Source organism: Eretmochelys imbricata, chromosome 9, assembly GCF_965152235.1.
Source record: "Eretmochelys imbricata isolate rEreImb1 chromosome 9, rEreImb1.hap1, whole genome shotgun sequence".
NCBI lineage: Eukaryota > Metazoa > Chordata > Testudines > Cheloniidae > Eretmochelys > Eretmochelys imbricata.
Genome location: NC_135580.1, coordinates 55,268,041 through 55,282,900, shown reverse-complemented (window position 1 = coordinate 55,282,900; position 14,860 = coordinate 55,268,041). Strand labels below are relative to the sequence as shown.

The 14,860-nt window shown below is 38.6% G+C and overlaps 1 protein-coding gene across 11 annotated transcripts in view; it reads left to right on the top strand.

Moving 5' to 3' along the window:
* The window catches only part of SEPTIN2 (septin 2), an 85,564-nt gene that overhangs the window by 9,929 nt on the left and 60,775 nt on the right, over nucleotides 1–14,860 (top strand). For 8 of the 11 annotated variants that reach the window (XM_077825616.1, XM_077825615.1, XM_077825613.1 and 5 more), the window contains exons 4-9: nucleotides 2,986–3,072; nucleotides 5,312–5,435; nucleotides 9,747–9,881; nucleotides 10,221–10,338; nucleotides 13,602–13,703; nucleotides 14,067–14,212. In XM_077825616.1, the coding sequence (XP_077681742.1) occupies nucleotides 2,986–3,072; nucleotides 5,312–5,435; nucleotides 9,747–9,881; nucleotides 10,221–10,338; nucleotides 13,602–13,703; nucleotides 14,067–14,212 (712 nt within the window). Of the gene's footprint in view, nucleotides 1–2,985; nucleotides 3,073–3,104; nucleotides 3,225–5,311; nucleotides 5,436–9,746; nucleotides 9,882–10,220; nucleotides 10,339–13,601; nucleotides 13,704–14,066; nucleotides 14,213–14,860 lie in introns of all 11 variants that reach the window. The other 3 variants (XM_077825619.1, XM_077825622.1, XM_077825621.1) reach the window with 3 other exon arrangements.

Below are 14,860 nucleotides of genomic sequence, written 5' to 3'. Positions count from 1 at the left end.
TATACTGTATTGAATGTCTGTTCCTTGCTAGTTTGGGTTTTCATCAGCTCTGCTGGCTTTGTTTTGGATAAAATCTTTACAGGATACATTTAAACAGCTTTTATATAAAATGTCAGGTTTCAGAGTAACAGCCGTGTTAGTCTGTATTCGCAAAAAGAAAAGGAGTACTTGTGGCACCTTAGAGACTAACCAATTTATTTGAGCATGAGCTTTCGTGAGCTACAGCTCACTTCATCAGATGCATACCGTGGAAACTGCAGCAGACTTTATATATACACAGAGAATATGAAACAATACCTCCTCCCACCCCACTGTCCTGCTGGTAATAGCTTATCTAAAGTAATCACCAGGTTAGGCCATTTCCAGCACAAATCCAGGTTTTCTCACCCTCCACCCCCCCACACAAATTCACTCTCCTGCTGGTGATTTGGATGGGCTGAGAGTGAATTTGTGTGGGGGGGTGGAGGGTGAGAAAACCTGGATTTGTGCTGGAAATGGCCTAACCTGGTGATTACTTTAGATAAGCTATTACCAGCAGGACAGTGGGGTGGGAGGAGGTATTGTTTCATATTCTCTGTGTATATATAAAGTCTGCTGCAGTTTCCACGGTATGCATCTGATGAAGTGAGCTGTAGCTCACGAAAGCTCATGCTCAAATAAATTGGTTAGTCTCTAAGGTGCCACAAGTACTCCTTTTCTTTTTATAAAATGTCAGTTTACTTTCTAAAACTTTATCTGCTAAGAAACCCCCAATTCTCAAATTATTTATTTTTAACCTTTTTGAAGTCTACTATTCTGTAATCCAAAACATTTAAACAATTAAGAGAACTATAAACACATTTTCTCTGCTGCAGCTAAATTTAATTCCCAGCACTCTGTGACATCAGCTGAAAATACAACTATGTAAAGTGGCTTTGGCATAGAGCCATGTATAAATTATTAAACAAAACAACCCAGTGTCTGCTCCATTCAAAAACAAATTCATGTATGGAAAAGAGACAACATTAGTAAAGGAGAAGACACTTATTTGAAAGTTTCTGTGTGGGATAGCAATGCTTACTGTATGTTACCTATCTGCCAATAGGTTTAAGGTATAAATAAAGATATTTGAGGAGAAAAATTAGGGAAAACAACTTCATTGAAATGCATTGTATTAGGAGAGTTTGGATGATACTTTGCTAACCTAGAGGGGCAGTAGATGTGAGTTAAAAATAAATTACTCAAAATTCTGATTATTTCAGTAATTTGGCCTGAATGTGTCTATCTTCTGTTCAGATATGTATAGGTAAACAAAGAGGGGTTTAAATTTTTCTTCTGTTGTGAATCATATTTAATGTCTTTATTATTTTGACCTATAATCTTATTCTTTAAAGTCAAATGTCTTCATTCCCAGGAAACTGGGATGGGATAAATTTTCTTAAAAGCTGTGTATGCTGATATGGTTCTGACCATAATTTTCCCTATTTCAATGACAGCTTCCATTATTGCTTGTCCAAATTATCCAAGTGTAGACAAATTGGCTGATGCATGAAAATGCAAGCTGACATTTATATTATTCTGGCTGCTTGGCCATGTTAAACCAAAAGGAAGCTTGTGTTAATTGACCAATTTAAGGTTTCCAGCACTAAACTACTGCCTTGTCTAGGCTTGGGATTAGCCCCAAATTCATTAATCGGTGGTCATTTGCCAGTGTAGCTGCACTTATTCAAACTTTTAAAATAGATAAGGAAAACTGTGTGGCTTGTTTTGGTGTGGAGCTTAGCCCAGTTTCAAGCAGTAGTAAACTCCATCAATAAAAATCATGGCTTTCTTGTTGCATGAAACTGTTCAGCCAGCAAGCTCCATTCCTGAATCAGCTGATTGTAGGAACTGGTTGTAATTTTTCAGTTTGAAAAATGGCCATTTTTCTAAAACATTTGACCAACTATTTAGCTGGTTGGGTTTTTCATTTTGTTATAGGTTTTTAATTTTCATTTTGGTCTTCATATTCAGTCATCACATTTGTGTTTGATCAGTGTCATTGGTCATATAGCCCAGAGGGATTGACAGGCCCATCTTTCACTCTTCATTTTTATTTTTATTTTTATTTTTTTGTTCAGTTCTGTTGATCAGTTTAATGAAGAACAGGATCTTTGACAAATCAGTTGGATACATTGTCAAAGATCCTCCCCACCACCTCCCCCTTTGAAACAGTTTGGCTACATCAGAAGCTGAGCAGTTTGACAGAGGTCAGCGTCTTCATCAAAGCAAACGGCTAAAGTGTCAAAGATCCTGGTCTTCAACTATGTAGCCATTCCGTTGTTGAAGATCCTTTTTGTCTGATGCCACATAAATGCCCTGAACTAGCAAACCTATTAATCACACATTGTGTTAGCCTTCAATTACAGGAAACATTATTCGGTGCATATGCCAAAAGGTAGTGTTGTACACCACTCTGTAACAGTTTGAAAAGACTTCTGCATACCATATCAGACAATATAAGTAGCAGATATAATTGTTTTCCATTGGCTAACCACAGCACAAAGATTTGATTGTGATGTATACCAGTAACATTTTTTTTCAATCAGTGACAGTTATTAAATAATCCCAGATGTACTTCAAACTCTTACTATATGCAAAAATTTCACTACAACTTTTAGTTTAAAAGCTACAGGAGACTGAAAAATCATAAGACTCAGACTGTGAATTTAAGGTCAATTAAAAAATTAGAGCTCTAACAGATTTACATGTAAGTCTTCAAATATCAAGCTTTACTTAAAGCTTATGTGCTAAAAATTTGGAATATATAAAATGAACTCCTGCTTTAAGCGCATAATAGCGGCCTGACTATATCATTACCACTCCATGTCAGTTTAATCCACAATTTGAAAGACTTGGTTACATTTAACTTAAGAAAAATATCTATAATCAGATGTTATATCATTTCTGAAAGGTTAATTATGTAGAACGTATTTATGATCAGCATATTTTCAAAATGAATCATAGGTGAATCTGGATTGGGAAAATCTACTCTAATAAACAGCCTGTTCTTGACAGATCTCTACCCAGAAAGGATAATCCCAGGAGCAGCCGGTAAACATTTTTATTTCCTAATGTCTCTTCAGTGTGAATGAACATAACATAAGAATGGCCATACTGGGTCAGACCAAAGGTCCATCTAGCCCAGTATCCTGTCTTCCGACAGAGGCCAATGACTGGTGCCCCAGAGGGAATGAACGGAACAGGTAATCATCAAGTGATCCATTCCCTATCACGCATTTCCAGCTTCTGGCAAACAGAGGCTAGGGACACCATCCCTCCCCATCCTGGCTTATAGCCATTGACGGACCTATTCTCCATGAATTTATCTAGTTCTTTTTTGAACCCTGTTGTAGTCTTGGCCAAGAGTGGCCAACCTGAGCCTGAGAAGGAGCTAGAATTTACCAATGTACATGGCCAAAGAGCCACAGCAATACGTCAGCAGCCCCCCTTCAGTTCCCCACCCTGCTCCCAGTGTCTACCACCCACTGACCACCCTGCCGATCAGCGCCTCCCCCTCCCTCCTCGCACCTCCCGATCAGCTGTTTCGTGGCGTGCAGGAGGCTCTGGGGGAGGAGTGAGGGCACGACAGGCTCAGGGGTGGGCTCAGGAAGGGGTGGAGTGGAGTGGGGACAGGGCCTATGGCAGAGCCAGGGGTTGAGCAGTGAGAGCCCGACCTATCACATTGGAAAGTTGGCACCTGTAGTTTCAGCCCCAGAGTCAGTGCCTATACAAAGAGCCATATATTAACTTCTGAAGAGCCGCTCCGGAGCCACAGGTTGGCCACCCCTGGTCTTGGCTTTCGCAATATCCTCTGGCAGAGTTCCACAGGTTGACTGCATTGTGTGAAGAAATACTTCCTTTTGTTTGTTTTAAACCTGCTGCCTATTTTTATTTGGTGACCCTTAGCTCTCATGTTATGAGAAGGAGTAAATAACACTTTCTCCACGCCAGTCATGATTTTATAGACCTCAATCATATCCACCCTTAGTCGTCTCTTCCAAATATGGTTGCATATTTGTGCTAGTGTAGCTGCGATAGGCATTTGTGACTGGAATACTGCAAACAGTATTCAAACTGCATTGGCTGGAGAGCCCTACTTGCTTATTATCTACTTTATGCGTGCTAGGGAGGCAGTACACTTCACCCCAGGAAACATGAGCCCTTTGCATCTGTTAATGAGCCCATGTGGTCAAGTGAGGAATGATGATGAATAGTACCAAAGAGTCTGCTTAGTTCTTTTTGGGAAAAAATGCCTTCATGGCACAGGAAGAAGGGAGGACAGAAGTCTTTTTGAAAATAAAGTCAACTTGAACAAAGATGCAGAAAATTCTCATAATACCTCCCTTAGCACTACAAAAGTGATTTCCACCCCTTCTTGTCAACTGTTGAGAATAGCCCGCTTCCACCTTACTTGAATTGGCTCATTAGCACTGACCCCCACACACACTTGGTAAGGCAACTCCCATCTTTTCATACGCTGTGTATGTATACCTCCCTATTGTATTTTCCACTCCATGCATCTGATGAAGTGAGTTTTAGCCCACGAAAGCATATGCCCAAATAAATTTGTTAGTCTCTAAGGCACCACAAGGACTCCTCGTTTTTGCTGATGCAGACTAATATGGCTATCACTCTGAAACCTCCCTTAGAGAAATTCTAAGTATAGGCATCACTTGGCTTCTTGCCTTGATAGACACACTGCTAATTTTCTTTCTTTTTTTCTGCACATGCTTCCACTGAGTGTGCATAATTTATCTGTCCTGCATTCTCATTTGTCACACACCTGCCACATTTCTGCCAAAGGAATTTGAAGCTGTTAATGGATATTTTTTGTTTCCCTCTTCTGGGAATCTTTTTTTTTTTTTTTTTTTGGGCGGGGGGTGTTCTTTTTGCATTGCAGTTCCACTGCTTTCTTGTTGAGTGACTCATTTTCATTAGCTCAGCATGTCATGTGGCATGTCTGTCATTTTCTTCCAACAATGGAAAAGAACCTTCCCTATAAAAATAAAAGTACTCCGAAAGCTACTGTCTGTTTCTCATTCTATCTAAACTCATCCTGCCTGGCTTTCTGCTACAGATTTAAAGAAACAGTACACATCCTCAGATGTCTTGAAAAAACGCTTCTATGGAAAATTTTGTGTCTGCTTCTGATGTCATGTGACCCCAAGAATAAGGTTATTAGTAGAGAGAGCCTCTTAAATGGTTCCACTTGCTGGATATTCTTGATCTAGCCTTAGAATTAACTAAATTTATGAGATTTCTTTTTAAGATCAAGTTTGCTGTTTTATAGAAAAAATTGAAAGGACTGTGCAGATTGAAGCTTCAACAGTTGAAATCGAGGAAAGGGGTGTTAAGCTCCGTTTGACAGTTGTAGATACACCAGGTTATGGTGATGCCATCAATTGCCGAGACTGGTATGTATATAAAGGGTTTATTGACCTATAGAAAAGAGGATTTACGTCTCCCTTTGGATTCTTTGAAGTTCATTCTCATACTCTTTTCTCAGGACTAAATCGCTGAAGTGCAGGTACATTGCACGCCTAGCACAGTCACAGAAATGTAGGGTTGGAAGAGATCTTTGGAGGTCATCCAAGCCCATTCCCCTGTGTTGGGGCAGGACCAAGTATACCTAGACTATCTCTGATAAGTGTGTGTCTAACTTAAAAACCTCCGTTGCTGGGGATTCCACAATCTTCCCTTGGTAACCGATTCCAGTACTTAACTATATTTTGTGTTAAAGTTTTCCTTAAAATGTAAACTAAATCTCCCATGCTTCAGGTTAAGCCCATTACTACTTGTCCTACCTTCAGTGAACATGGACAGCAATTGATCAGTGTCCTTTTTATAACTCCCCTTAATATATCTGAAGATTATCAGCCCCCCCTCATTTTTTCTTTTCCCCCCCCTCCGAGGCTAAACATGCCAGGTTTTTAACCTTTCCTCCTAGGTTTTCTAAACCTTTTGTCGTTTTTGTTGCTCTCCTCTACTCTCTCCAATTTGTCCATATCTACCTTAAAGTGTTGTGCCCAGAACAGAACACAGTACTCCAACTGAGACCTCACCAGTGTGAGTAGAACAGGACAATTACCTCCTGTTTCTGACATACTGCACTCCTGTTAACAACCCCCCACCCCCCCACCCCCACCCGGAATAGTAGCGGTTTTTGTTTTGTTTTGTTTTTTGCAACTGTGTCACCTTGTTGGCTTATATTCAATTTGTGATCCACTCTCACCCCCAAGTTATTTTGTACAGAACTATTGTCTAGCCAGTTGTTTTGTATTTGATTTTTCCTTTTAGTGTAGTAGTTTGCACTTGTCTTTATTGACTTTCAGCTTGTTGATTTCAGACCAGCTCTCCAGTTTGTCAAGGTTGTTCAGAATTCTAATCCTGTCCTCCAAAGGATTTGTACCCCTCCCAGCTTGGTGTCCTCCACAAATTTTATAAGCATGTTCTCCATTCCATTATCCAAGTCATTAATGAAAATATTGAATAGTACTGCAGCCCAGAACTTTTCACTGGGGGTAACCCATGCAGTGTACCCACTAGATACATCCTCCCAGTCTGGCAATGAGTCATTGATACTGAGTGTGTTTTTTTTTTTTTTTTTTCAACCAGTTATGCACCCCTTCCCTATAGTAGTTCCATCTAAACCACGTGGCAGTTAACGTACCAGTAATGGCACATTTAGGTACTATATTAAAACATAAAAGGCAGTTTGTTGTAACATAAATACTTTTATAATTCAGTTATTGTATCTTTCTACTAATTTATATATTTGAAGTGTTGAATCTGAAACGTGACTTAGCGGAAAGACAGGCTTGCTTTATTGCTTTGAAGGGATCTCATTTGGGTGTGTTTTTAAAAATCCTTATTTTTACAAATCGATCGTGTATGTTCCAGACCAATAGGATAAAGAGTATTTTAGCACTCTGATAAAATTACTCTTCTGTAGTGCCCAGTGTTTTGCACAGTCCTTGATAATCATGAACTCTTGCCAGATATGATACCTTAGCATTTGCTTGAGTCATGATAACAAGGAGTCCGGTGGCACCTTAAAGACAAACAGATTTATTTGGGCATAAGCGTTTGTGGGTAAAAAACCACTTCAGGTATATGGAGAAGTGTTTTTTTTACCCTTGAAAGCTTATGCCCAAATAAATCTGTTAGTCTTTAGTTGCCACTGGACTCCTTGTTGTTTTCTGTGGATACAGACTAACACGGCTACCCCCTGATACTTGACTCATGATGTTATACTTGCCTTTAAAGTTCTGGGCATGCAGTATATTGGAGTGAATTAAATCAGCACTACTTTTTGTTGTGTGTGGGGTTATAGCTCTTTATAAAATTTACATGCATGATGAAATTTTAGCAAGAATATTGAAGTTTTTATAAAACTACAATACTGGAAGAAAATCTTGCCTTGCTTCTTTAGGAAAAATCTGCATTTTACAGAGTAACTTAAATAACTTAATTACAAAATAAAAGCTGGTGAGTAACTAGGGTGACTGCTGGTGACTTTCAAGGACCTGTTAAAGGAATTAACTTATTCAGATTTATTAAACTATTGTAAGAGTGCCCATCCATGATCTCTGCATGCCCATGACAGTCTTAAAGATGCACTAATAAATAGACCTGTCACTTACTTTAGATCAAATAACCCAGCAACAAAATATAGGAAATTAATCGACCTTCCCCACACAATCCTTCATAAATAGGGTGAAATTCCTTTTATTCTCTGTTCTGAGCTTTGTCGTCTAATTCCAATTTTGTTTTCATGCTTTTTAAGGTGAACAGGGAATTTGCAAGGCTTTAAGCGAGCTATAGTGCAGCCCATTATGTACTCTTTCTAATTGAAAATGACTAAGCTGGGAAGTGGGACTTGGATCATAGATAGCAGCAAGCAGTTCAGCAGAATTTAATTAGAAAATGGTTCATACCATCTTTTTTTTGGTACAAAATGTTCAAATTCCTCTCTCTTACAGAAAGAGATGAACTACCATGTCTGCAGATGTGCTGGAGATACAAAAGAAAAAGCCCACATCTTGATTTGTCTTAACTCAGGCCTTGTCTACACTAAAGGGAAAAGTCAATCTAAGCTATGCAATTTGAGTTACATGAATAACATAACTCAAATCAACATAGCTTAGATCTTACTGTGGGTTCCACGCTATGCAACATCGATGTGAGACGCTGTGCTGTCTACTCCCCCTACTCTGCTCTATCCGGTGGAGTATAGAAGTTGACCAGAGAGTGATCGCGGTCAGTTTAGCGGGTCTTCACTAGAACCGCTAAATCGACCACCAATGCATTGACCACCACTCATGGATCCCCCAGTAAGTGTAGACAGGCCCTTGGTCAAGCCTCTTGCCTCCCAAGTTTCATATGCTAAGTGTAATCGCCTCGCATTCAGACTTTCAAAAATAAACAAAAAGTCATCTCTAAAAGGTACTGGAGAGAAATGATAAGCAATTCCCTGGCAAACATTTTTAAGATACAGTTAAAGGCAAAGATAAACAAGAAATAAAAATATTTAATTTAAAAATATTTAAAACTCAAAAATAAATTGTCAGATTTCTACATACAACTTTAACTGATCTATTGCTGGTCAAATATCTTATGGGTGAAATCAAGAAGGTTCAAATATGGTTTACTGCAGCCAATACATACTCTGGAGTGTGCCTCAGGTAGATTAGGGTTCTTTGACTTACAGTGGAGAGATGACCATAAGACACTGTCTGGACTGTATGTAGAGGTAAGACTTGCGGAAGTGGTGTTTCTTGCTGTTGATAAGTGAATGAAGTGGACAAAGGCTGATGTAGCTAGTCCACCCCTCAGATACGGAATTAGAAGGAAGTTTGGTTGGGTCTATCAGTTCTCTTGCAAGAGCAGAGACCGTTTGGACAGGCAATATAATGTATATGCAAGGGGGCAGACAATAATAGCAGCTGCAGTACTGCTTTCCTACCTCTGAGCATATATCATATCCATGTTAAAAGCAGGCATAAATGCTAGTGCAGATCTGTTGTGGAACAGATGTAGTCTTAAATCTTGTATAAGTGACTTAAAGCTGAGCTTTATTTCTTACAAAAATTTAAGTAAATGTCAGTCCATAAATATAACTGGAATTTCTCAAAGCCCCTTCACGGGCACTAGTAATTACTCTCCATAAGTACTTATGTTTATAGTTATGTATGCCAACATTTTAGACTGTATAGCCACCACACGGTTTTACAGAATCTGATATTTATGATCAAATAAACTGATTTGCATCGCAGTTCAACAGGCCTGCTACTACACCACCAAAGCTGACTTATTTTTTTTTCCCCAAACTGAGTTGGAACGTTTTAGTCAAGAGTATCTTGAACATCTGTTTAATATTAACCCAAGAGGAAATCTCAGGAGAAAGTCACTAGAGGAATAAATATAGTACTGATTTTTTCACTACCCTTGTGCATTTTCTATATATAATCATTAAAGCAGGAGTTTGACTTGCCTAATGTCCAAGAGTGTATACTATTGTGGTCTCCAATCTTGTTAGCTTATCTTATTTTCACGGCCCCAGTACTTGCTTGATATTGGGGGGTAGATATTAGGTTGGCTGGTTAAGAGATAACTTGGTGGTTTATTTTTTCTTTGAAAAATTACTATAAAACCCCTCTTCAGAATATGGAGTGTGAGCATCTAAATGGCCAGCAAAGCTGTATTAATCCACATGTTTCTTACAGTTTTAAGACCATAATTTCTTATACTGATGAGCAGTTTGAGCGGTATCTGCATGATGAGAGTGGCTTGAACAGGCGGCATATTGTAGATAACCGGGTACACTGTTGCTTCTACTTTGTTTCACCATTTGGTCATGGGTAAGTATCAATGCACTTTATTTTATATTTTATTTTATTTTTTTACCTTTTTTTTTTTTGGACAACTTTTACTCTGAGTTTTTGCTCACTAAGTTTTGAAAAACAAGACAGATCATATAGAAACTGTTACATATCACTATTAGAGGTAGTGAATTTACCCTTTTGGGGAGAAGTAGGGGACGTTTAGGATGACAATCTAGAATTGTTGAAAATGGAAACTTTTTAATAATTGTTAGAAAAAACCTCATCTTTAAGATTGTGCGTGTGTTCATTTTAGTGTAAAAATAAGTTAGGCATTTAAATACCTGACACTCTTTTAAATTTCAACGTTATTTTTAGTCTTAAACCCTTGGATGTTGAGTTTATGAAGGCCATACACAACAAAGTGAATATTGTACCTGTAATTGCAAAAGCTGATACACTTACTCTGAAGGAACGGGAAAGGCTGAAGAAAAGGGTAAGTTCTAATTTTGTTTGTGTTAATGTTGGCTACTAGTAACCCTAGTGTAGGTGAGCAGGGAGACTTCAGCCAAGAAAAGTGCTGTTCTCCCACATGACACTGTACAGGCATGGTGTACTGTGGTTTAAAATTTGCCAGAAAACACAGACAGTCTTTGGCATCCTGAGGATTCTGATTCTTGATTTGACTGGGGGTATTATTCTTTTTTTAAATTCAGCAATGGTCATCTGTCAGTGGGAGCGGCGATTTGGCTGTATTGCGGTACAAATCAGCTGTAATATCCGGCCAAGCCTAAGAAGGATTGGACCTGTTTCTTCCACTTTGGGTCAGATTGGCTATGCACACTAGTTTTTTAAATTATAAAATGAATTTTGAAATGTTGGGGCTGACTGATGGAAGCAATGGATTAACATAAGAACATAAACATTAGCACTAGCAAACAAGCTTATTTAAGGTAGGTGACTCCATTATCATTTAAATACTTAACTGTTTTAAATGTGTTTTAAGTATAAAAATCATACCCCTAAGATATGTTATCGCTTTCTTTGTGTTGACACCCCCTACACCCACTGCTTGGTACCAGTTTATTTCACCCCTTCTTAGACACAGTGTCAGATCCTTATAGCCTTGAAGAGCTTTTATGTTTTACTCTTTAATTTTTAAATCAAGCAATAGGTGATTATACCTGTTTGAGTTTTACAATGCAAAGTGTAATTAACTTGTTAAAGAGGCCCTGGTGACCCAACAACCACTCTTAAATTTAAAACTTCCACTCATTCTGTAAATCCTTTCAACTTGTTTCCTGAAGTCTGGTCAGTGAGTTAATTACACTTGGCTTTGAAATACAGGTACTGCTAAAATTTTGCAAAAATCAGCTCTTAATTGAGGGAGGGGAAGAAATAAAGGATTTATGGGGGCCAGAATCCAGCATAGAAGGCCAGTCTTTAAACTAGTGGCCCCATATCTCTGCAAAGCTTTCCCCTAAGTTTCTTATATTTTACTTTGCTTTGAAAATGTAACTGGGAGCAATAAGCCGTTCCAAGTTGAGTTGTTTTGAAGTAAATCTCTGATTTCCCCTTGCTTCCCGCCCCCCCCCCCCCCGAAATTCAGAATCATACTGGTTTTTTTTCCCCTCTTTACTTTTATTTGACTTTTAATATATATATATAGTCTTTAACAATAAACATGGTAGAACTTAATTCATGGATGGTACAATTTTCCTTGTAAACAGTCTCCATCATGTTTGGACTATTGTTGTTGACTGTGGTGAGAAAGCATTTTCACTCTACACTATTTATAGGTAAATTGAAATGTATGTTATTTAAATGTGGCTACACATGACTGTTTTGAATTTCATCTGTTTAGTGCCAGATTGAATCCAGGAGTTAGGTCCGTTACCTTACTCCTTCATATACAACATGTCTTTTTTTTTCTTCCCTCCCCTCGTGGATGGAGTGGTTCCATCATTCAGCTCTTCAATTTTCAGTGAATCTTCTGAGCTAAAAAGGAGAGAAATCTTTTCTCCACTCCAGCCCAGAAGAGAATAAGTCTGCTCGCTGTCTTGGAGGGAGTGTTTGTCTGTTTATATCAGTGGCTTCCAAATTGTGATCCATGAACCACCAGTAGCCCACCCAAAACTAGTTCTTGCATCATGCTGACTCTCCTTGGTTTCCTGCTGCTACATCATACTGACCACTAAAAATATATTATATGGCAAGGCAACATTAAGAGAGTCAGTAATTGCTGTAGTTGCCACAGAGATTCTATCACCAGTGGGAGAGGAGTGTCAATGAGACACTCTCATAGTGACAGGTTTCAGAGTAGCAGCCGTGTTAGTCTGTATTCGCAAAAAGAAAAGGAGTACTTGTGGCACCTTAGAGACTAACCAATTTATTTGAGCATAAGCTTTCGTGAGCTACAGCTCACTTCATCGGATGCATCCAGTGAAGTGAGCTGTAGCTCACGAAAGCTTATGCTCAGATAAATTGGTTAGTTTCTAAGGTGCCACAAGTACTCCTTTTCTTTTCTCATAGTGTGGCTCATGTCTTAGTAGAGTGAGGTTGAGAACCCCAAGCATATTTTTACTCTGTAATTCTTGACCCCATCTGCCCAGAAAGTGTAAAAATTGATATAAAAACTAAAATACATTTGCTCACAAATTACTATTCAGTTAGTGACTTCTCCCTATGGAAAATTCTCTCCAGCACAATTCATAATGAAGGTGGCAGTCTCCATACCATAAAACAAATGTGATTTGTTTTTTTATATATATAATATTTATATACATTTTGCTATGCAGTCATGGAAGGCAAAAAGTTTTCTTCTAAAGCAAAAGTTAACACTTAGGATATGCTGGCTACAGCTAGCCTAAGGCTATGTCTACACTACACAGCTCTTAGCAACATAGCAGTATCACCACAGCCGAGCTGTTAAGTCGCGCAGTGTAGCCGCTGTTCGTTGGCTGTCCTGCCAACAAAAAACTTCTACCCTTCCCCCCAAACGAGCGGCGTTCGCATTGTTGGCAGGGCTAGGAGAGCGCTCCTGCCGACAACACGCTGTTCACACTGGCACTTGCCACGGCAAAACTTTTGTCCTTTGCAAGGGTGGGTTTAAACACCTGGAAAAACAAAAAAAAATTGTCGTTCAATTGCCAGTGTAGACATAGCTTGAGAGAGGGATATTAAATGTGGAAGGGGATATTGCACTTGCATTAGTTTTAAACAAATTTTATAAACAAACTTTAGAGGTTACTATTTTTATACTCACTTCATAATCTCAAAATAACATTGTAGCAGTGATAAAACACAATAGTGAGTTAATTGCAAAGGCTTATGCCTCACTATGAACAATTGCTACATTAATCAGTGCTATCATTTTGGGGGTAAATTTATGTGTATCTCTCTACGATGTAAACCTGAATTCTCCAAGAAAGTGACAGGAATTTTCCAAAACGCTAACATGGTGGAGTTGGAAGGAACAGAATTGTCATTTGTCTCAAATTTGAGAGCAAGATTTGTATGTTATGATAGGATTAAGTAATTTTTGTCAGTGTTTAGAACAACTCAGGATAACTAAAAGTCAGTTTACAGTAAGTCTCTCCAATTATGGCCTTTATTTTAAAACACACAAAAATTAGGCAAGTAATTAAGACTTCTAAAAATCTAGGCTTCTTTGGACGTGGTTTTTGCGCAATTAGTTTACCTTGAAAGTTAAAGGATTGACTTGTGTATATTACCTTCATTCCTGATGTACTCTTTCAGATTCTGGATGAAATTGAACAACATGGCATCAAGATTTATCACCTGCCCGATGCAGAATCAGATGAGGATGAAGATTTTAAAGAACAGACCAGGCTCCTGAAGGTAGGAATAGTTTTTAGATTAGACATAGTTGTGATGGATACAGCTCTTGAGCTAGAAGTGGTATATCCTGTTTTACCAGACTTTCCAAGGTGAATATATAATTTTAAAACAAGACCTGGATTCTGTTCCAGGCTTTGCCACTGACCTGCTGTCTGACCTCAGGTAAGTCACTTTAACTTTGTGCCCAAGTTTCCACGTCTGAAAAATGGGGATAATGATGCTTGCCATTCATTGTAAATTATTTTGACAACTATAGATGAAAAGTACTACACAAAGCTTATTGCTTTTTTTATGCAATTTCTAGTGAAACTGATTACTGGTTCTAGTTCATTCTTGGTGACTCTTGATTTTTTTTTTTTTCAGGTCAGTATCCCATTTTGTGTAGTGGGATCCAATCAGTTGATTGAAGCCAAAGGTAAAAAAGTTAGAGGTCGTCTCTATCCATGGGGTGTAGTTGAAGTGGAGAACCCAGAACACAACGACTTCCTGAAGCTGAGAACAATGCTAATGTAAGACTATTACACTTCTATCAAAACTTAATCTTGTGTTCAAACCTCTTTCTTAGGATACAAGAGGTAGTACTGTCATCCTTTCGTCAAAGTCTCAAGAACCTCAAGATTGAGCAGCACTCCCTACATATTAAAAGTGCAATCAAAATATCTGCACAGAACTAAAACCTACAAAAAGTTAATAGCGTTTTCTAGTGCCTTGTTGCTCAGCAGTCCTATTTGGGGGACGTACCACCATCAAAAGCTGAGCTTGGTTTTAAGGTTTGCATTTCAGAGTCTAGGGCCTGCTAGATCTGTTTAAAAAGTCAATTTAAGTTTAAACTGGTTCAAAACCCTGTGCGGACACTTATTTTGATAAGTGTTTTTGGTTGAAAGTTAAACCTGTTCCCAGTCACCTTAAGTTGACACTGAAAGAAGTGTCCACACTGGAGTTTATACTGGTTTAAATTCACACCTTGGGTGTGTCATTTTCCTCATGTAGAGAAGACCTAAGAAAGCTAATGGGGTAGCCCATTATGTTGCCATACACTTGACCATGTAAGTGAGTTCTTAGTTTGGCCTGTCTATCCCATCTTAAAAGGAAACTAGAGAGAGAAGGTGGGTGAGGTAATAATTGGTCCAGTAAAAGTTATTACCTCACCTGTCTTG